Source organism: Salvelinus alpinus, chromosome 2 (genome assembly GCF_045679555.1).
Source record: "Salvelinus alpinus chromosome 2, SLU_Salpinus.1, whole genome shotgun sequence".
NCBI lineage: Eukaryota > Metazoa > Chordata > Actinopteri > Salmoniformes > Salmonidae > Salvelinus > Salvelinus alpinus.
Genome location: NC_092087.1, coordinates 32,521,890 through 32,543,710, shown reverse-complemented (window position 1 = coordinate 32,543,710; position 21,821 = coordinate 32,521,890). Strand labels below are relative to the sequence as shown.

The following is a 21,821-nucleotide window of genomic DNA, read 5'->3' as shown; positions in this document are numbered from 1 at the left end:
TCATTTCAAATGAGAACATAGGTAGGCAACAGTATTTTACCAAAGTTTCAGATGGATACATTCAGGAATGAGTGAGGTACATGCCATTGAGCATGAAGTCAACCAGGTGTCCCTCACAAGTTTCCCAAATGTACCCAAGTGGCCGAATTGGTACAATGATACAATGATACAAATACCTATATACAAAATACAAAACAATTATTCTAACATACCCCAAAAAATATATATTTGAAAAATTCAAGAAAAAAAAATGAATATTTCAAAAAAATAAAAAAATAACAAGGGTAACTATTTACACTTCAATGTTCAATCATGTGAAGACTCTCTGTCCTCTACACAATGTTGCGCTCCTGATGCCATATCCCATAGCAGTCTCTCTCTGGTGGGAAACAGAGGGTCACAGCACAGGTGGTGCAGGTGACAGGGGACTTCTTGTGGCACAGGGCACAACGAAGCCGCCCTACTGAGCCCCTTTTTCCCTGAGGCACATCCCTGCCTGCAATGATGAACTTCAGCATGTGCGTACCGCTGGTTGGAGCAGAAGGGACAGAGGTAGAGGGGACAGAAGGTGCTACAGTGTTCTTGCTGTAGTTAGCAAGCTCCTGGATGAGCTGCTCCCTAAAGGGTAGCTGTGAGATGGGGGGCTGTCCACAGTTCTTGGCCATTTCCTTCTGGAGGATGAAGGAATTCACCACAGCAATGTCAATAAAATGATAGAATAGAGTTTTGTACCATTTCATGGTCTTGTGAAGTACATTATAGTAGCCTATCAGAGCATCCGATAGGTCTACACCCCCCATGCTCTTGTTGTAATCCCTCACAGCATCTGGAATGGGGACATTTCTGGCAGTCCAAGCGCCTGTAGGACCTTTCAACCGTCGAACAACGTGATCCCCACCGAACGACTTGTGAATAGTGGAACACATGACTACCTCTCGAGTGTCCATCCACTTCACAAACAGCAAACCATCTTCACGGATCCATCTCATGGTACCCCGCTCAGCCCGCTTAGGCATGTCGTTCACCCTGGTTTTTGGAAAACCCACTCTGTTGGTCCGAATGGTGCCACAGGCCCACCACTCCAGCTTCCTCAGGTCTGTGAACAGGGTAGGGCTTGTGTAGAAGTTGTCTACAAATAGTTTGTAGCCCTTCCCCAGCAGCTGGAAATCTAATAACTGCATCACAGAGTCATAACTGAGTCCCTTACCGCTCGCACAAGTGTTCTTCCCCTCATAGACAAAAAAATTGCACGTGTATGCACACGCAGAATCGGCCAAAACAAACAGCTTGTAACCCCATTTTGTCGGTTTGTTGCGCATGTACTGTTTTAGGCCAATTCTGGCCTTTGAGGCTACCATTCTCTCATCTATGGAAAGGTTCTGGGCGGGCTGAAAATAGGTCTTGCATGCCTCAACGATATCATGGTAGAGAGGTTTAATCTTGCATAGTTTATCAAACCCTGCTGTGCCTCGTTTCGCCTCGTTGTCCTTATCAACCTCTGGGTCACTAATGTGAAGTGCCCGTGAAATTGTCAGAAACCTCTTACAAGACATGACCGTTGAGGGGAAAGGCAGTTGATAGAGGGGTGCAGTTTTCCAGTAGTCTTTCAGGGTTTTCAACTTCACCACCCCCATGTAGATGACCATAGACAGGTAGCAAAACAGATCTGAAATGGAAATGTCCTTCCATGCCTCTGTCTTGCCTTCCTGCTTCTTAGCCCCATATTTATTAGTGTTCATCACCAGGGTATCAACAACTGCCGAGGTGAAGAACAACTGGAAAAGTTGCATGGGGCTGTATTTAGAAGTTGGGTCCAATTGAGGGCCTACTGGGCGTTTTGGGCGGAAAAGTGGAGATGGTGGGGCCACATCCTCCTCAAGAACAGAGTGCCAACGGTCCTCCTCCGCTCTGGCAGGTTCCACGCTGGACGGTTCCACGCTGCCCTTCCTCCGCTTCTTTGCCGCCGTCTTACCACCCCTTGATGGCCGGGCGGGGGTAGGTGTGGTGCCGGATACAGCAGGGGTCCAGCTGGATGGACCAGCTTCAGTGGGGGATTTGCACCTTGGCTCCCAATCAGAATCGCTGGGACTGTGAAATAAAGACAGACACATATTATATATACACAATTTGTGACCATGGTGAGGTTTTGTCCATTGCATTTTAGATAAATAATACATGTAAACAATTAGGTAATAATTATACAGACACATATTATAGAAGCACAATTTGTGACCATGGTGAGGTTTTGTCCAGACACACAGACATACACCCACAATGTAGAGCAATATGTACTTTCTACATTTCAATATACCTCTGTACTTTATATTTCATGTCCTAGTCATATTTTTATATAAGGCAAATAAAATACAAATATCTCAAACAACTCAAATGAATTATATTTGATATTACTAATTTCAAACAATGTTACTCACCGATCCAAAACTGGGTCTTCACCGTGTAGAAACATGTCTTCAAATTCTGAATCAACGGATTCAATCTCACTGGATTCATTTAGATGTTCACTATCACTATCTCTGTCTAGTTCTTCAATTATATCGTGCAAGTCTGTGTACTTGGTCTTCGTCTTTGATTTGGCTGATTTATTTGCCATTATTGTGCCTTGAAAATGCTCCAAAAAAAACTTTTGCGGCGCGTAAAACGGCGAGGCTCCTTCTTGTAGGATTTTCAATGGCGAATAGCTGTGTGTACGCATGGCTTTACAACGAAGCCTATTATTTCCGGGTCGAACCATTGCATGTCCCCATGTACCTCAGTTCATTGGCTATCTATCCAGATAGATTTCAAGAAGATCAGTGGTCATTGGTCCGAAATACAGTCAATCAACGAAGAACAGGTCAATCGATTGGCGCGTAATGAGGTCGTTGTTTGGTGTGTTCAAATCAATTTTTTTCGGTCAATATGTCCCGGGAAAAGAACCATGAAGTTTGGTTGTTTTACTAACAAACCGAGGATTGCAATGAAACCGAACATGACTTGATAAACGTCCGTTTAGAGTGAGTAATTACAATGAATGTTACGTCCAAAGTTGAAGGACGCTGAATTTTCCACACAAGCCGTTTACAAAATGTTTCGTGTTAGGCTATAAAAATGGATTATATCGAACAAAACGCCACTTCATTGTTTCGTCGTGACCTTTAGGATTGCCAAAAGAAGAAAATTTCCTAAGGTAATTGATGATTTTTATTGCTATTTCAGACTTTCGTGACTAATGTACTTTGTTGTAACTGTACCTAATGTGTTGTTTACTGATCGATAATCGCTTTTGCAGTGAAGCTTTTCGAAATCGGACATATTGGCTAGATTAACAAGAGGTATAGCTTTGATATGGTGTATAACACTTCTGATTTAATTGAAGCTAAATATTTATAATTATGTCATTTCGCCATTTTTTTTTTTTTCTTTGTGAAACGTTCCGCTAGCGGAACCCCAGTCCTAGACAGGCTAAGCAGGTTATTTCCCTCTGTTGTCAGAGCTGTGAACTGGAGCACTCACAGGTATTCACTGTAAATATGGTCCCAAACTCTGCTCTGTAAAGATGGTCCCAAACTCTGCTCTGTAAAGATGGTCCCAAACTCTGCTCTGTAAAGATGGTCCCAAGCTCTGCCCTGTAAAGATGGTCCCAAACTCTGCTCTGTAAAGATTGTCCCATGCTCTGCTCTGTAAAGATGGTCGAAACTCTGCTCTGTAAAGATGGTCCCATGCTCTGCTCTGTAAAGATTGTCCCATGCTCTGCTCTGTAAAGATGGTCCCAAACTCTGCACTGTAAAGATGGTCCCACGCTCTGCTCTGTAAAGATGGTCCCACGCTCTGCTCTGTAAAGATGGTCCCAAACTCTGCACTGTAAAGATGGTCCCACGCTCTGCTCTGTAAAGATGGTCCCACGCTCTGCTCTGTAAAGATGGTCCCAAACTCTGCTCTGTAAAGATGGTCCCATGCTCTGCTCTGTAAAGATTGTCCCACGCTCTGCTCTGTAAAGATGGTCCCACACTCTGCCCTGTAAAGATGGTCCCAAACTCTGCTCTGTTAAGATGGTCCCAAACTCTGCCCTGTAAAGATGGTCCCAAACTCTGCCCTGTAAAGATTGTCCCAAACTCTGCCCTGTAAAGATGGTCCCAAACTCGGCCCTGTAAAGATGGTCCCACGCTCTGCTCTGTAAAGATGGTCCCACGCTCTGCTCTGTAAAGATGGTCCCAAACTCTGCTCTGTAAAGATGGTCCCACGCTCTGCTCTGTAAAGATGGTCCCACACTCTGCCCTGTAAAGATGGTCCCAAACTCTGCCCTGTAAAGATGGTCCCAAACTCTGCTCTGTAAAGATGGTCCCAAACTCTGCTCTGTAAAGATGGTCCCAAACTCTGCTCTGTAAAGATGGTCCCAAACTCTGACCTGTAAAGATGGTCCCAAACTCTGCCCTGTAAAGATGGTCCCAAACTCTGCTCTGTAAAGATGGTCCCAAACTCTGCCCTGTAAAGATGGTCTCAAACTCTGCCCTGTAAAGATGGTCCCAAACTCTGCCCTGTAAAGATGGTCCCAAACTCTGCTCTGTAAAGATGGTCCCAAACTCTGCTCTGTAAAGATGGTCCCAAGCTCTGCTCTGTAAAGATGGTCCCAAGCTCTGCTCGGTAAACATGGTCCAAAACTCTGCCCTGTAAAGATGGTCACAAACTCTGCCCTGTAAAGATGGTCCCAAACTCTGCTCTGTAAAGATGGTCCCAAACTCTGCCCTGTAAAGATGGTCCCAAACTCTGCTCTGTAAAGATGGTCCCAAACTCTGCTCTGTAATGATGGTCCCAAACTCTGCTCTGTAATGATGGTCCCAAACTCTGCTCTGTAAAGATGGTCCCAAACTCTGCTCTGTAAAGATGGTCCCAAACTCTGCTCTGTAATGATGGTCCCAAACTCTGCTCTGTAATGATGGTCCCAAGCTCTGCTCTGTAAAGATGGTCCCAAACTCTGCTCGGTAATGATGGTCCCAAACTCTGCTCTGTAATGATGGTCCCAAGCTCTGCTCTGTAAAGATGGTCCCAAACTCTGCTCTGTAATGATGGTCCCAAGCTCTGCTCTGTAAAGATGGTCCCAAACTCGGCTCTGTAAAGATGGTCCCAAACTCTGCTCCGAAAAGATGGTCCCAAACTCTGCTCTTTGGGGGCCTTTAACAGTGTGGAAGTGTGGATAGTTGGTCAATTCAAAGGACTCCTGGGAAGCTTATTCCTATGACCAGGATATAATTTATTTACAATAGTCAGGTGTATTCAGGATGCTTTGAACGTTGAACGAACATTCAAAACTTGACGACTTGGTTTGAAGTACTAAATGTACAAACAAGATACTTGAGTCATTTCAATATATCCTTTTCTCATGTTTATGACTTACAACTCTGTCCAGGACAGTTTGAAACAAGTTTCACCATCAAAACTGTGAAGAAGCAAATGAATAGAAGAAGTATGGAGAGTAACAGTAATGTTCTTCCTGACACAAGCACACTAATTACCCTATTAGTGAGAATTGTTCCACTAACTTACATTAGCATCTTTTTCCAGAAAGTGATTAGCTCAATTGATAGCACATTAGATTACTTCTGAAAGGATGAGAATTGGATGTTCATGATGGATTAGAAATGCCTTATGTGTGTCTATAAATTCCTGTCTGTCGTGTAAACTAATTAATATGGTGGTTGGCAACCCAACACAGTGGCCTGGTGGTTAGAATGTCCACCCTGAGATTAGAAGGTTGGGAGTTTGAAACCTGGCTGAGTCACACCAAAGACTGTAAAAACAGGACCAGATGTGTCTGTGCCTGACACTCAGCAATGATGACATTATGCTAATTACATTTAGACTCTAGGTATAATCATGATCTATTTTTTCCCTTCAAATTGTTAAGCTAACAAGGGATACGCTTTTTGCCCTTTTTTCTGACAAGGGGTACGGCGTACCCCGACATACCCCCTCAATTTGAACACAGTGTCCTGCACCTGTTAAATCTGATGATGAACATACACTAGATGTATTTACAGTGTCAATACCTGTCATGATATCTGCTCACCTTAATACCATATTCACCCACTGAGCTAAAGACTATGCATTATCTCTGGAAGATAACACAAGTCATCAGTCTCAACCAGGGTTTGATACCAGGACAGTTAAATTAATGATTTGACCCAGATCACAGAGTTGATTAACAGCTGCAGCGGTTGTTATGGGAGATGAGGAGGTCCATCAGGGGGAGATTGTGATCGTCCTGCCTCAGCCTCAGTGTTCACTGTCTGCTGTGTTTCATTCACTCACCCTGTTCAATAGGATTACACCTCTCCCTGGCAACAGGTGATACACCGAGAAAAACTCTCAATTTGATTTTCCTATTGGCTGAGCTGAAACAGAAGAGTGATGGGACTTTCCAAACCCCGGCCTTTGAGTAGGGGAAGTGTAAACAACCAGGTCTCTAGTCTGAACCCAGGATGAGGGTTGGAATGAGGAAGAAGTGACCGCTGAGTAGAAACACTAGTGGTGTTAGAACAGGGGCTGCACAGCTCCAGTCCTGTAGAAAACTAGCAGAACTGTTGAAGCCTGGGTTTTGCAGCCCTGCTGTAAAATAGAGCCTATTTTATTCAACACATTGACCAAAGGGCATCATACTTTGAGTTGTAACACTCACTTCCTATAGCAGGTTCTGGCCTGTAAATACCAGGGGAGCAACTTTCACTGGGGACGGGGCACATTCCGAAATTGTCCCCCCCCAGTTTTATGATTGGAATGTGATACAAAACGAGGCAACAGTGTGCTCTAAGACCATGTGGACGCCTCCGAGAGGCCGGGTAGACTGTTTGGAGTGTTTATCTGACTGGATAAAATATATATATGTATATGCCCCCCCACACACTTCTAAAACCAAAGTTGCACCCCTGGTAAATCCTGACGAGTTCATCAACAATACATTTCTCATCCAGGTTAATGGGTGCCAGAGAGAGCACTGTTGGCAAACTGATAATGTGAAACAAACTATCTGGGGTTTCCTGGTCATCATTACCCTTGGCATGCTTTGGGGGTTTAGGTTTGATGACTATATGAAGCTTCATGAAAATACAAAATATGAATGTGACCCTGAGTATAGAGTTGATGAACAGCTGCAGGGGTTGTTATGGGAGATGAGGAGGTCAAGGGGGGTGAAATGTCATAGAGAAGACGGTTCAGTGAACTACAGTTATCTACATGTCATATATTTGATTTACAATCAATCTAAAACATTATACAATATATATCTGTGTATGTACTTAATCTGGGTAGGTTCTCAAAGCCTAAACAGAAATGTGGGTGACGGTGTCTACCTAGTTACAGCTGAGTAAGGATGAAACAAGTGACCTGATTGGTCATATTGTTCAGGAAGCTGCTGCACTTAGAGAAAAAGTTGATTCCCTCCAGTGAAGGTTCACACCAGTCAGAAGGTAACTAACTGCCTGTACAGTACAGTCCTCCTGCATGTCTCTCTGTTGTCTGAACATGAAGCTCTCTGTGATTGTCCTCATCCTCTGCTGTCAGGTCTATGCAGAAGACAAACGTAAGTAAATAGTATTCAGTTGATGAGGGAAATAAAACACTATATTATATAACCAACAACTTGTTTCCAGAGCATTTAATGTTTAAAATGGATAATATTGACCACTGTGACTGAAATGAACACATTAGTGAAGCTCATTGCTTATGGGCTATTAGGGTTAGACCAGGGACAGGGACAGTGTTTGGGTTATAGGTTATAGGGTTAGGGTTAGTTAGTGGATAGTTAACAGTGTCTTGATAGTTAGTTGAACATGTTTAACCACCTGTAGTGGTCGATCCAAATAAAATATTACCACATGATTTTGTCACTAATTCAAACATTGAAGGGTTAAAAGGATGTGTGTTCATGTTGGTAAAGCAGGGTAGTAATATGTAGTAATATGTAGTAATATGTAGTAATATGTAGTAATATGTAGTAATATGTAGTAATATGTAGTAATATGTAGTAATATGTAGTAATATGTAGTAATATGTAGTAATATGTAGTAATATGTCATTAAATAATGTGCTTGTGGCTGAACATCACAACGATGAGCTTCCAGATGTAATGTTCTAACAGGGTTTCATTTGTGTTCTTTTCTCAGTTCTGCATATTGATTTAGCTATTAGTGGATGCAGTGATTCAGATGGAGTGAATATGTATGGACTGGATGGTGAAGAGATGTGGTACGCAGACTTCAAGAAAGGGGAGGGAGTGGTGGCTCTGCCTCCGTTTGTAGATCCAATGAGCTTCCCTGGATTTTATGAACAGGCTGTAGGTAATCAGGAGATTATGAAAGCAAACCTGGCCGTATCTATAAAAGCTTACAAGAACCCACCAGAGACAATAGGTAAGAGAGAGGAAGTAATCTAGAGTGAATGAATCAATAGGATTCAAGTAGTAATATAGTCACCTCACTATAACCTCTATAACTACAACCTCTTATATGTATCATTTATTTAAATTTAACTAGGCAAGTCAGTTAAGAACAAATTATTATTTACAATGACAGCCTCCCGGGGAACGGTGGGTTAACTACCTTGTTCAGGGGCAGAATGACAGATTTGTACCTTGTCAGCTCGGGGATTTGCTCTAGCAACCTTTCAGTTACTAGTCCAACTCTCTAATCAGTAAGCTACCTGCCGCACCATATGTGTTATAGAGCTCCAAATATGATCAGTGTTACAGCCTTTTAGTATTACTACAACAAGCCTGATCAATGCTCCACTACACGTATAGACTAACATCATGTGACCTAATGGCAGATGTAACATTGTTTTAGCCCAACACTATGACAACATAACAAGGAAGAATGAATGTGATATTAAATGTGTTTCCACAGCCCCTCCTCACAGCAGCATCTACCCCAGGGATGATGTGGAGCTGGGGGTGAAGAACACTCTCATCTGCCACGTCAGTGGGTTCTTCCCTCCACCGGTCAGAGTCAGGTGGACCAGGAACAATCAGAATGTGACCGAGGGAGGGCGTATCAGCACCCCCTACCCCAACACCGATGTCACCTTCAACCAGTTCTCCAGTCTGAGCTTCACCCCAGAGGAGGGAGACATCTATGGCTGTACTGTGGAGCACAAGGGCCTTACTGAGCCCCTGACACGGATCTGGGGTGAGATTCCATGCAATTACATTACAATTTACCTGCATTACTTTTTACTTCTTGTAAATATTTAAGTGTCACAAATTCGTTGTTTCAGCCATTTACTCTGCAATTGATAAAATTACCAACAGTTCATCACTTGATGTTATTCCTCTGTGTGTGTGTGCGTGCGTGTGTGTGTGCGTGCGTGCGTGCGTGCGTGCGTGCGTGCGTGCGTGTGTGTGTGTGTGTGTGTGTGTGTGTGTGTGTGTGTGTGTGTGTGTGTGTGTGTGTGTGTGTGTGTGTGTCCGTCCACAGAACCTGAGGTGAGCCAGCCCAGTGTGGGTCCTGCGGTGTTCTGTGGAGTGGGTCTGACTCTGGGGCTGCTGGGAGTGGCTACCGGAACATTCTTCCTCATCAAAGGGAACCAGTGTAACTGAGACTACAGCTGTCAGAGCGTCATGGCAAATCTGTATAAATATAGAGTAGAGAGAGTAGAGTAGTACTTTATTGATCCCAACTTGGGAAATAGTTTTAGAACTCAGCATCATCAATAAATTGCAATGACAAGACCTGTATCAATGACAAACATGTAAAGACACAATACGACACAGAAGAAGACACCAGCACCTTACTAGCCATAAAAGATAGAGACCCGTTTATGGAGAGGGGAGATGTATGTACATGGAATATTAAACTTGTCCCTGCTGCTCAGAAGATTGACTGGGGTGAGGGATTAGCACCGCCAAATTGATGTACTGGTATAAGGGTTTACCTCTGGTTTGAGTTCTAGTTGGTGTTTGTGTTTCATTTTTCCCTTTGTAACCTTTTACATGTTTTTATTAAAGCTTATTAGCCCTGAAACCCCTGGTCTGTGTCTTCTGGTTCCACTGTCACATGTGACACCCCCCCCCCCCCCCCCCACCACAGCACATTCCATTGGGTGTTTGTTTACAGACAAACGGACTTCCCTGATAGTTTTAATATACTATAAACTCCGTAACGTACAACTAATGACTAAAACAATAACAGGGTTCTAAACCAGCCAAGCACTGCATAGTTCCACAAGGGGACAACTTGAGAAAGACAGAAAAACTACTGACAATAGTAGCCTTTGTTTTTGCATGATGTCTTTATGGTAGTCATGTAGGGAGGATTAATCAATGTTTGGACTGACCTGTGTAAGATATGTTTTACTCATTAAGATGTACTTTGTTTTCTACCTACCGTCATGTCCAACCTACTACAATTTAACATTTGAGTCATTTTGCAGATGCTCTTATCCAGAGCAGTGGGTGCATACATTTTCATAGTACACTTTTCCATACTATTAATGTAAATGTTTTATACTAAAACTAAGGAGTGTGTGATTTAATTAGGTTAGACGTTAATTCATATAGGCTACACAGCTACCAAATATACATTGTTGATTGAGGCTGCCTGGAGTGCCAGATGGGAGGAATTAGCACTTTTGGGACTATTTTGATTTTCTATTACACCAGGGAAGCTCAATGAGGCTCGACTAAATTAAGGAAAGAAAACAAATACTATTTGAACCCAGGTCTGTGTCACGTTCCTGACCTTATTTCCTTTATTTTGTCTTTGTTTAGTATGGTCAGGACGTGAGCTGGGTGGGCATTCTATGTTATGTGTTTCTATGTTTAGGTTCATTGTTAATTAGCCTGATATGGTTCTCAATCAGGGGCAGGTGTTTTACGTTTCCTCTGATTGAGAACCATATTATTAAGGTAGGCTGTTCACACCGTTTGTTTGTGGGTGATTGTCTTCCGTGTCAGTGTTTGTACCACACGGGACTGTTTCGTTTGTCTACTCTGTTCCTGTTCGTGCGTTCTTCGTTATATGTAAGTTCTCATGTTCAGGTCGGTCTACGTCGTTTGTTATTTTGTAATTTATCACGTGTGTTTCGTGTTCGTCTTGTTTCAATAAAATCTCATTATGTATTCCACAAAAGCTGCGTTTTGGTCCGATCCCTGCTCCTCCTCAGACGAGGAGGAGAACAATCGTTACAGTCTGCTACAAACAGACACAGATAGTGGTCTACAAGTGTGCCCGCCTGTGAAAGTGCCCCTGAAAAAAATATGTTTTTTGAATTCTTATATATTGAATAGTATTTCTAATTTTATTTTACATAACACGTATAAATACATATTTTGTTAAGTTTCTTCATTTTATTTGTTTTCATTTTTGTCACCAGATTTGGATCCCCTATCATAGTGATATTGAAAGGTTTTATACAATTAATACAATTTAGTGAATGGTGAAAATAATCATTATATTTAAGATCATCTTGTAGGGTCTGCCTGGTAACACGTGACGCTGTGTGTCTGCAGCAGAGGACTGGCCCATTTCCTCAACAGTTAATTCATTTCCCACTGAGCTGCTGCCTTTAGTTCACTATCACTCAGCAGAGGAACATGTCGATGCCAATTGCCTTCTACATTTGCCTGACCTTGATTTTGTCCATATTCTATGGAATAGGTAAGTTGTGGACACATTTTTGTTGATCATGCTTGAAATCATGTCTGAGTTATTAGAATCATGGACAGTGACATTTAGATTACACAGGGGGGTATTTTATGTAGCAAAGACTTAGTAAATCAGGACATTTGCATAAGCATATTTCAAGTAATTCTGCAATATTCTTCTCTACTCTGACAGTGTATAGTACCTGATGGTAGAATGGTACTTGCATTAAGAGTAAACCAGACACAAGTTAAATCATGCATGGAAGCCTAGTACATATCAACAAAGCATCAATCACTTGACATCTTTTAAAATCCTCAAGCTTCTATTTATTGAAGGTTGTTTTGTAGAAACGTATTTCAGCATATAGACACACTATATTGTCAAATATTATATAGTGCAATACAACATGGTTGGATAAAGATCTACCATATTTTATGTATTTGAGATTGTGACATGATTCCTTTAAAAAATATAAAATAAACAAGTTTATAAAATTGCCAGAATACCACATTTAACATCATAGTAATTATAACTATATGGAATATTGATTGTGTGTTTTAATCTGACAAAACAATGACCTGTATATATGTTTTCCTTTCAGATGGATATTTTTATCATAGGGTGGCACAGTGCCAATACTCCTCAAAGGACCTGCATGGTATAGAGTATATAGACTCTTACTACTTCAATCAGGTTGAACATATCAGATTCAACAGCACTGTGGGGAAGTATGTTGGATACACTGAGCATGGTGTGTACAATGCAGAAACATGGAACAAAGGTTCTGAGCTGGCTCGAGAGCTAGGGGAGCTGGAGCGTTACTGCAAGCCTAGCGCTGCTATCGACTACAGCGCCGTACTGGATAAGACAGGTGAGCAGGGCTCCGTAGCAACACTTACAGGCCTCTGACTGATCAAGTCAAGACCATGACTTTATTTTATTATGGATAAGTGTTATGTAGAGATCTGTCTGATGAAGATAATGGTGGAGATTCAGGGATTAATAAAGATATCCAGACTAAAGGTAAAAGCCTAATTAAAACAGGATTGTTATCTAACTTGGATGAATAACATGTTTTTTCTTTCATAGTTTTATAGCTGCAACTATATTTAAACACTGAGTTCTGGTGACTGAGTTAAATCTGAAAACAAACAGAATATTAATAGACAACATTACAGTATGACTAGTCAGCTATGTAGTGACATTACAGTATGACTAGTCAGCTATGTATCAACATTACAGTATGACTAGTCAGCTATGTATCAACATTACAGTATGACTAGTCAGCTATGTATCAACATTACAGTATGACTAGTCAGCTATGTATCAACATTACAGTATGACTAGTCAGCTATGTATCAACATTACAGTATGACTAGTCAGCTATGTATCAACATTACAGTATGACTAGTCAGCTATGTATCAACATTACAGTATGACTAGTCAGCTATGTATCAACATTACAGTATGACATTACAGTATGACTAGTCAGCTATGTATCAACATTACAGTATGACTAGTCAGCTATGTATCAACATTACAGTATGACATTACAGTATGACTAGTCAGCTATGTATCAACATTACAGTATGACATTACAGTATGACTAGTCAGCTATGTATCAACATTACAGTATGACATTACAGTATGACTAGTCAGCTATGTATCAACATTACAGTATGACATTACAGTATGACTAGTCAGCTATGTATCAACATTACAGTATGACATTACAGTATGACTAGTCAGCTATGTATCAACATTACAGTATGACATTACAGTATGACTAGTCAGCTATGTATCAACATTACAGTATGACATTACAGTATGACTAGTCAGCTATGTATCAACATTACAGTATGACATTACAGTATGACATTACAGTATGACTAGTCAGCTATGTATCAACATTACAGTATGACTAGTCAGCTATGTATCAACATTACAGTATGACTAGTCAGCTATGTATCAACATTACAGTATGACTAGTCAGCTATGTATCAACATTACAGTATGACTAGTCAGCTATGTATCAACATTACAGTATGACATTACAGTATGACTAGTCAGCTATGTATCAACATTACAGTATGACTAGTCAGCTATGTATCAACATTACAGTATGACATTACAGTATGACTAGTCAGCTATGTATCAACATTACAGTATGACATTACAGTATGACTAGTCAGCTATGTATCAACATTACAGTATGACATTACAGTATGACTAGTCAGCTATGTATCAACATTACAGTATGACATTACAGTATGACTAGTCAGCTATGTATCAACATTACAGTATGACATTACAGTATGACTAGTCAGCTATGTATCAACATTACAGTATGACATTACAGTATGACTAGTCAGCTATGTATCAACATTACAGTATGACATTACAGTATGACTAGTCAGCTATGTATCAACATTACAGTATGACATTACAGTATGACATTACAGTATGACTAGTCAGCTATGTATCAACATTACAGTATGACTAGTCAGCTATGTATCAACATTACAGTATGACTAGTCAGCTATGTATCAACATTACAGTATGACTAGTCAGCTATGTATCAACATTACAGTATGACTAGTCAGCTATGTATCAACATTACAGTATGACTAGTCAGCTATGTATCAACATTACAGTATGACTAGTCAGCTATGTATCAACATTACAGTATGACATTACAGTATGACTAGTCAGCTATGTATCAACATTACAGTATGACTAGTCAGCTATGTATCAACATTACAGTATGACATTACAGTATGACTAGTCAGCTATGTATCAACATTACAGTATGACATTACAGTATGACTAGTCAGCTATGTATCAACATTACAGTATGACATTACAGTATGACTAGTCAGCTATGTATCAACATTACAGTATGACATTACAGTATGACTAGTCAGCTATGTATCAACATTACAGTATGACATTACAGTATGACTAGTCAGCTATGTATCAACATTACAGTATGACATTACAGTATGACTAGTCAGCTATGTATCAACATTACAGTATGGCATTACAGTATGACTAGTCAGCTATGTATCAACATTACAGTATGACATTACAGTATGACATTACAGTATGACTAGTCAGCTATGTATCAACATTACAGTATGACTAGTCAGCTATGTATCAACATTACAGTATGACTAGTCAGCTATGTATCAACATTACAGTATGACATTACAGTATGACTAGTCAGCTATGTATCAACATTACAGTATGACATTACAGTATGACTAGTCAGCTATGTATCAACATTACAGTATGACATTACAGTATGACTAGTCAGCTATGTATCAACATTACAGTATGACTAGTCAGCTATGTATCAACATTACAGTATGACATTACAGTATGACTAGTCAGCTATGTATCAACATTACAGTATGACATTACAGTATGACTAGTCAGCTATGTATCAACATTACAGTATGACTAGTCAGCTATGTATCAACATTACAGTATGACATTACAGTATGACTAGTCAGCTATGTATCAACATTACAGTATGACTAGTCAGCTATGTATCAACATTACAGTATGACTAGTCAGCTATGTATCAACATTACAGTATGACTAGTCAGCTATGTATCAACATTACAGTATGACTAGTCAGCTATGTATCAACATTACAGTATGACTAGTCAGCTATGTATCAACATTACAGTATGACTAGTCAGTTATGTATCAACATTACAGTATGACTAGTCAGCTATGTATCAACATTACAGTATGACTAGTCAGCTATGTATCAACATTACAGTATGACATTACAGTATGACTAGTCAGCTATGTATCAACATTACAGTATGACTAGTCAGCTATGTATCAACATTACAGTATGACATTACAGTATGACTAGTCAGCTATGTAGTGACATTACAGTATGACTAGTCAGCTATGTAGTGACATTACAGTATGACTAGTCAGCTATGTAGCGACATTACTGTATGACTAGTCAGCTATGTAGTGACATTACAGTATGACTAGTCAGCTATGTATTGACATTACAGTATGACTAGTCAGCTATGTAGCGACATTACTGTATGACTAGTCAGCTATGTAGTGACATTACAGTATGACTAGTCAGCTATGTAGCGACATTACAGTATGACTAGTCAGCTATGTAGTGACATTACAGTATGACTAGTCAGCTATATAGCGACATTACAGTATTACTAGTCAGCTATGTAGCGACATTACAGTATGACTAGTCAGCTATGTATCGACCTTACAGTATGACTAGTCAGCTACGTAGTGACATTACAGTATAACTAGTCAGCTATGTAGTGACATTACCCAGCTATGTAGTGACATTACAGTATGACTAGTCAGCTATGTAGTGGCATTACAGTATGACTAGTCAGCTATGTAGCGACATTACAGTATGACTAGTCAGCTATGTAGCGACATTACAGTATAACTAGTCAGCTATGTAGCGACATTACAGTATGACTAGTCAGCTATGTAGCGACATTACAGTATGACTAGTCAGCTATGTAGTGACATTACAGTATGACTAATCAGCTATGTAGCGACATTACAGTATGACTAGTCAGCTATGTAGTGACATTACAGTATGACTAGTCAGCTATCTCTCTAATGAAGTGTAATTTATAAAGTACAGCGATGGTTCGATACTATCAGAACTATGGACTATATTTTATTCATCCCATCATACATAGTGAACTACGGTGACAAGTGTTTTGTTTCCTCCATTAGTTGAGCCCCATGTCAGACTGAGCTCAGTGACTCCCCCTAGTGGCAGACACCCTGCCATGCTGATGTGCAGCGCCTATGACTTCTACCCCAAACCAATCAGAGTGACCTGGCTGAGGGACGGACATGAGGTGAAGTCTGATGTGACCTCCACTGAGGAGCTGGCTAACGGGGACTGGTACTACCAGATCCACTCCCACCTGGAGTACACACCCAAGTCTGGAGAGAAGATCTCCTGTATGGTGGAGCACATCAGCCTGACTGAGCCCATGATGTATCACTGGGGTAAGAGTGGTAGTGGGGTAAGGGGATATGAGTTGGGTAAGATTGATAGTGTGGGATAATGGGGTGTGAGTGGAGTAATGGTGTTAGTGTGGGGTAATGGGATATAAGTTGGGTAAAGGGGTGTGAGTGGGGGATAATGGGGTGTGAGTGGGGGATAATGGGGTGTGAGTGGGGTAAAGGGGTGTGAGTGGGGGCTAATGGGGTGTGAGTGGGGGATAATGGGGTGTGAGTGGGGGATAATGGGGTGTGAGTGGGGTAAAGGGGTGTGAGTGGGGGATAATGGGGTGTGAGTGTGGGATAATGGGGTGTGAGTGTGGGATAATGGGGTGTGAGTGGAGTAATGGTGTTAGTGTGGGGTAATGGGATATAAGTTGGGTAAAGGGGTGTGAGTGGGGGATAATGGGGTGTGAGTGGGGGATAATGGGTGTGAGTGGGGATAATGGGGTGTGAGTGGGGGATAATGGGGTGTGAGTGGGGTAAAGGGGTGTGAGTGGGGTAAAGGGGTGTGAGTGGGGGATAATGGGGTGTGAGTGGGGGATAATGGGGTGTGAGTGGGGGATAATGGGGTGTGAGTGGGGGATAATGGGGTGTGAGTGGGGGATAATGGGGTGTGAGTGGGGTAAAGGGGTGTGAGTGGGGGATAATGGGGTCTGAGTGGGGTAAAGGGGTGTGAGTGTGGGATAATGGGGTGTGAGTGGGGTAAAGGGGTGTGAGTGTGGGATAATGGGGTGTGAGTGGGGTAAAGGGGTGTGAGTGGGGGATAATGGGGTGTGAGTGGGGGATAATGGGGTGTGAGTGGGGTAAAGGGGTGTGAGTGGGGTAAAGGGGGTAAAGGGGTGTGAGTGGGGTAAAGGGGTGTGAGTGGGGTAAAGGGGTGTGAGTGGGGTAAAGGGGTGTGAGTGGGGGATAAAGGGGTGTGAGTGGGGGATAAAGGGGTGTGAGTGGGGTAAAGGGGTGTGAGTGGGGTAAAGGGGTGTGAGTGGGGGATAATGGGGTGTGAGTGGGGGATAATGGGGTGTGAGTGGGGGATAATGGGGTGTGAGTGGGGTAAAGGGGTGTGAGTGGGGGATAATGGGGTGTGAGTGGGGGATAATGGGGTGTGAGTGGGGTAAAGGGGTGTGAGTGGGGGATAATGGGGTGTGAGTGGGGTAAAGGGGTGTGAGTGGGGGATAATGGGGTGTGAGTGGGGGATAATGGGGTGTGAGTGGGGTAAAGGGGTGTGAGTGGGGGATAATGGGGTGTGAGTGGGGGATAATGGGGTGTGAGTGGGGTAAAGGGGTGTGAGTGGGGGATAATGGGGTGTGAGTGGGGTAAAGGGGTGTGAGTGGGGGATAATGGGGTGTGAGTGGGGTAAAGGGGTGTAAGTGGGGTAAAGGGGGTAAAGGGGTGTGAGTGGGGTAAAGGGGTGTGAGTGGGGTAAAGGTGTGAGTGGGGTAATGGCATGAGAAAGGTAGTGTGAGAGTGGGGTAAGGGTATGTGAGTGGGGTAAGGGAGTGTGAGGTAAGGGTACTACACAGAGTATGCTGTTTGTGATGTGTATTTAATAGAAATAGTGTTATTGAATCACAGTAATATTGTTGAAATGATCCTCTCTCTGACAGACCCGTCCCTGCCTGAGGCTGAGAGGAATAAGATCGCGATCGGGGCGTCTGGTCTGGTTCTGGGAGCCGTCTTGGCATTAGCAGGACTGATCTACTACAAGAAGAAGTCTTCTGGTGAGGTCATCAGAGAAAACATAGATATATACACTCTAGAGAGGACATAGGGCTTTCTGATAGGACAGTAGTGTCATACAGCACATGGAAGGAATGATAACTTGATGTACTAGTGAATAGATCAGCTTATGGGATTGTGTTCATCAACATGTGAATGTTTTAATGATTCATATTCTCTTTGTTTCTCTGTTTCTGTCTCTTTCTGTCTCTCTGTCTCTTCTATAACAGGGGTGCTCTAGTAGCAATAAGGTGAGACTCTATTCTGATGAATTACCAGTTACAATGGCTCATGTTAGAGATGTCATTATAGTTATTTGGTGTCTCACTACTATACCTGTTCACTATATTTTCAGGTTTGAAGGCACATTGCTGTATCTGCTGCAGAAATGGATCCTAATGAGATTTTCTTGTTATAAATCAGTGTTCCTGAAAGGACATTACTGCTGGAGTGTTCAACTGAACATGAATCTATACTTTCCTAATGAATATTGTTGGTAACATATTATCCTTACACCTTTCATAATTAATCCATTAACAACTTTAGGCTTGCTAGTAATAAGACAGTTAGCGTTATGAGAATCAGTTGTTTATTAACCTAGTAGATGTGGTAGAGCTGCTTTAACTGACCTGCTATAACACTGTACATTATTATGAGTGGGCAGGATATACACCAGTCCACTGTACTGGGGGTTATTTACCCAGCTGTACTGTTATGTCTTTTCACTAACAAATAACACACTTGTTCTCAAAGGAATATGTTCAGTAAATGGTTCAAATATTGTGTGTGGTAACACTGACGTTTTAAGAGACGCTGGTTAATGAGAATAGAAAATAAGTTCAGTCTGTTTTAATTTCTTCATGTTTTAGACTTTAAATGTCCCCCTGTACTGACATCACTCCCCTGTACTGACATCGCTCCCCTGTACTGACATCACACCCCTCTACTGACATCACACCCCTGTACTGACATCACACCCCTGTACTGACATCACCCCCCTGTACTGACATCACTCCCCTGTACTGACATCACACCCCTCTACTGACATCACACCCCTGTACTGACATCACACCCCTCTACTGACATCACTCCCCTGTACTGACATCACCCCCCTGAACTGACATCACACCCCTGTACTGACATCACACCCCTGTACTGACATCACCCCCCTGTACTGACATCACCCCCCTGTACTGACATCACACCCCTGTACTGACATCACTCCCCTTGTACTGGCATCACCCCCCTGTACTGACATCACACCCCTGTACTGGCATCACCCCCCTGTACTGACATCACACCCCTGTACTGACATCACACCCCTGTACTGACATCACTCCCCTGTACTGACATCACCCCCCTGTACTGACATCACCCCCCTGTACTGACATCACCCCCCTGTACTGACATCACACCCCTGTACTGACATCACCCCCCTGTACTGACATCACTCCCCTGTACTGACATCACTCCCCTGTACTGACATCACTCCCCTGTACTGACATCACTCCCCTGTACTGACATCACTCCCCTGTACTGACATCACTCCCCTGTACTGACATCACCCCCCTGTACTGACATCACCCCCCTGTACTGACATCACCCCCCTGTACTGACATCACTCCCCTGGAAGGAACCTCCTTCATGTCTCATTGATAATGTTTTATATGATTAATTGATTAATATGATTAATAAAATGTTTCTCATTTTCTGCTCAGTCATGGTTGTGGTGTCTTGTCTTCTATATAACTGGGACATATTTTACACATTCCTTTGATTTGGTACAAGCTTTTCAATAAACCATTAAACATGTCATGATGCGGTCTGTACTAGGGTTGGGTTTGATGTTTTCTTGGTATCTGAGGTAAAATGACGGTGACCTTGAACAAGTTGTGTATCTGTCACTTCCCTGTGTTTGGTGTGAGGTTCCTGTCCTGAATCCTAAATCGATCCCTATCTCCTCCTACCTAGGAACCCCTGTAAATCTGGCAGGATCAAGGTTTAAAGGATGTGGTCATTACTTCAGCTGCCTTCTGATAGGGAGATAGGGTATCACATACGACCAGGGACCAGGGTGATGTCATGAACACAGTATAAAGGCTATGCTGTAGACATGCTATCAGGCATTATGTATTACATTTATCAGTTGCATTTCCCATAAACTTATGCTCTTCACGACTAGACTACATTTACATAATATGCTAGTTATTGTTGACATTTTAACGTCTGACTTGCTTTTGAGCACACGTTATTGGCAGGTACAGTATATTGCATGTCAACTGTACCAATACTGTGCATACCTCTGTATATTGTGTTTCTGTTTGAGGAACCGGACATGTTATTGTCTAGACAAGACCAGTCCTAGAGAACGCTGTCAGGGCTGAATGGGTTTAACCTGCTCTGTCCAACACAGGGTCAGAGTCTGCAGAGAGACTGACCACAATCTAATGTGGTGACCCACCTAAAGACTTTCAAATGTTTGTTTCTAGGCACGTATGGCAAGTCTTGAGCTACAGGCTAGTGAGAATGTCCTGGAAACCCTGGGTTACAGCTCTCTGTATCTTTACATATTACACAGAGAGAGGTATGAGGGCCACAGTACCCAGAAACTGCTATGTACATCCTGCTTTACTAAATCCATTCTGATCATTTTAATACTACATACTGTATACACTCTGTATGGCTATGTAGTAGTGTAGTAGTGTACGATCTTATACTCAGTCTCTCCATGGTATACCCTAATACATTCAGCTGTTGTTCTGTCTCCTGTAAACTATGAGACTGCTGCCATGCTGTACCTCTAGGACTACTGAAGCTGTGTTTGTGTACCAGACTAGGTATGTTGGTTTACAGGTCTCAGACAAGTTGTTTACTCGTCTTTTTAAAGGCATAATTCAGTTAACTACCTCTGCTATATTTGTCTGCACACCTGTACAGGTCAGGCACTATCTGTAAGGACATTTTAGTGAACTAATCATTCTACATTAGTATGCAATGTAGGACGCCTCTACTTGAACCTGAAAAGGAAACGTTCCTTGACAACAAGTGATGCGTTCATACAGGATCTCCTTTTGCCATTGGCTGAACAGTGGGTCATTTAAACTGAAAGGACTTCACTGCAGCAGTGCATTGATTCTACATTTGTATGTTTTAACAATTTAAACGTCACTTTAGTTGCAAGTCAAGGTTCATTAAGTAAATCAGTTTATTAACCTTTAGGAATCAGAAAACGGAAGCTGAATCTGGGATGAATTCTGAGTACAGCATGTAGTAGGATTTGAAAATATCCCCTTATAAAATCCAATATAACCCCAGATTATTTACCCGAATACTAACATGACCTTATACATGGACAAACATGTTCAGTCGTGGCCAAAAGTTTTGAGAATGACACAAATATTAATTTTCACAAAGTCTGCTGCCTCAGTTTGTATGATGGCAATT

At 41.9% G+C, this 21,821-nt stretch overlaps 3 protein-coding genes across 3 annotated transcripts; 2 read left to right on the top strand and 1 right to left on the bottom strand.

Moving 5' to 3' along the window:
- Nucleotides 1-332: 332 nt before the first annotated feature.
- On the bottom strand, nt 333-2,467 carry LOC139540713 (piggyBac transposable element-derived protein 4-like). The gene is made up of 2 exons (XM_071344614.1): nt 2,433-2,467; nt 333-2,088 (listed from the first exon to the last, which is right to left on the bottom strand). Exons 1-2 carry the CDS (start codon nt 2,465-2,467, stop codon nt 333-335), a joined length of 1,791 nt encoding a protein of 596 aa, XP_071200715.1.
- A 4,951-nt stretch (nt 2,468-7,418) lies between these two features.
- LOC139558992 (H-2 class II histocompatibility antigen, A-U alpha chain-like) lies at nt 7,419-9,755 on the top strand. Its single transcript, XM_071374568.1, has 4 exons — nt 7,419-7,573; nt 8,157-8,402; nt 8,895-9,176; nt 9,465-9,755. The coding sequence occupies exons 1-4, from the start codon at nt 7,495-7,497 to the stop codon at nt 9,584-9,586; spliced, it is 729 nt and encodes a 242-aa protein (XP_071230669.1). The 5' UTR covers nt 7,419-7,494; the 3' UTR covers nt 9,587-9,755.
- A 1,736-nt stretch (nt 9,756-11,491) lies between these two features.
- Nucleotides 11,492-19,306, top strand: LOC139558982 (H-2 class II histocompatibility antigen, E-S beta chain-like). The gene is made up of 6 exons (XM_071374559.1): nt 11,492-11,645; nt 12,235-12,504; nt 16,383-16,664; nt 18,266-18,379; nt 18,608-18,628; nt 18,733-19,306. The coding sequence occupies exons 1-5, from the start codon at nt 11,582-11,584 to the stop codon at nt 18,616-18,618; spliced, it is 741 nt and encodes a 246-aa protein (XP_071230660.1). The 5' UTR covers nt 11,492-11,581; the 3' UTR covers nt 18,619-18,628; nt 18,733-19,306.
- Nucleotides 19,307-21,821: the final 2,515 nt, after the last annotated feature.

What these genes read in the sequence shown, in the direction of transcription:
- LOC139540713 (XM_071344614.1), bottom strand. Translation starts at nt 2,467, where the DNA reads ATGTTTCTACACGGTGAAGACCCAGTTTTGGATCG. An exon ending in GAAGACCCAGTTTTGGATCG is followed by an intron (nt 2,089 to 2,432) that starts GTGAGTAACATT and finishes TTTATTTCACAG; the next exon opens with TCCCAGCGATTCTGATTGGG.
- LOC139558992 (XM_071374568.1), top strand. Translation starts at nt 7,495, where the DNA reads ATGTCTCTCTGTTGTCTGAACATGAAGCTCTCTGTGATTGTCCTCATC. An exon ending in GAACCCACCAGAGACAATAG is followed by an intron (nt 8,403 to 8,894) that starts GTAAGAGAGAGG and finishes GTGTTTCCACAG; the next exon opens with CCCCTCCTCACAGCAGCATC. An exon ending in GCCCCTGACACGGATCTGGG is followed by an intron (nt 9,177 to 9,464) that starts GTGAGATTCCAT and finishes GTCCGTCCACAG; the next exon opens with AACCTGAGGTGAGCCAGCCC.
- LOC139558982 (XM_071374559.1), top strand. Translation starts at nt 11,582, where the DNA reads ATGTCGATGCCAATTGCCTTCTACATTTGCCTGACCTTGATTTTGTCC. An exon ending in CGCCGTACTGGATAAGACAG is followed by an intron (nt 12,505 to 16,382) that starts GTGAGCAGGGCT and finishes TTCCTCCATTAG; the next exon opens with TTGAGCCCCATGTCAGACTG. An exon ending in GCCCATGATGTATCACTGGG is followed by an intron (nt 16,665 to 18,265) that starts GTAAGAGTGGTA and finishes TCTCTCTGACAG; the next exon opens with ACCCGTCCCTGCCTGAGGCT.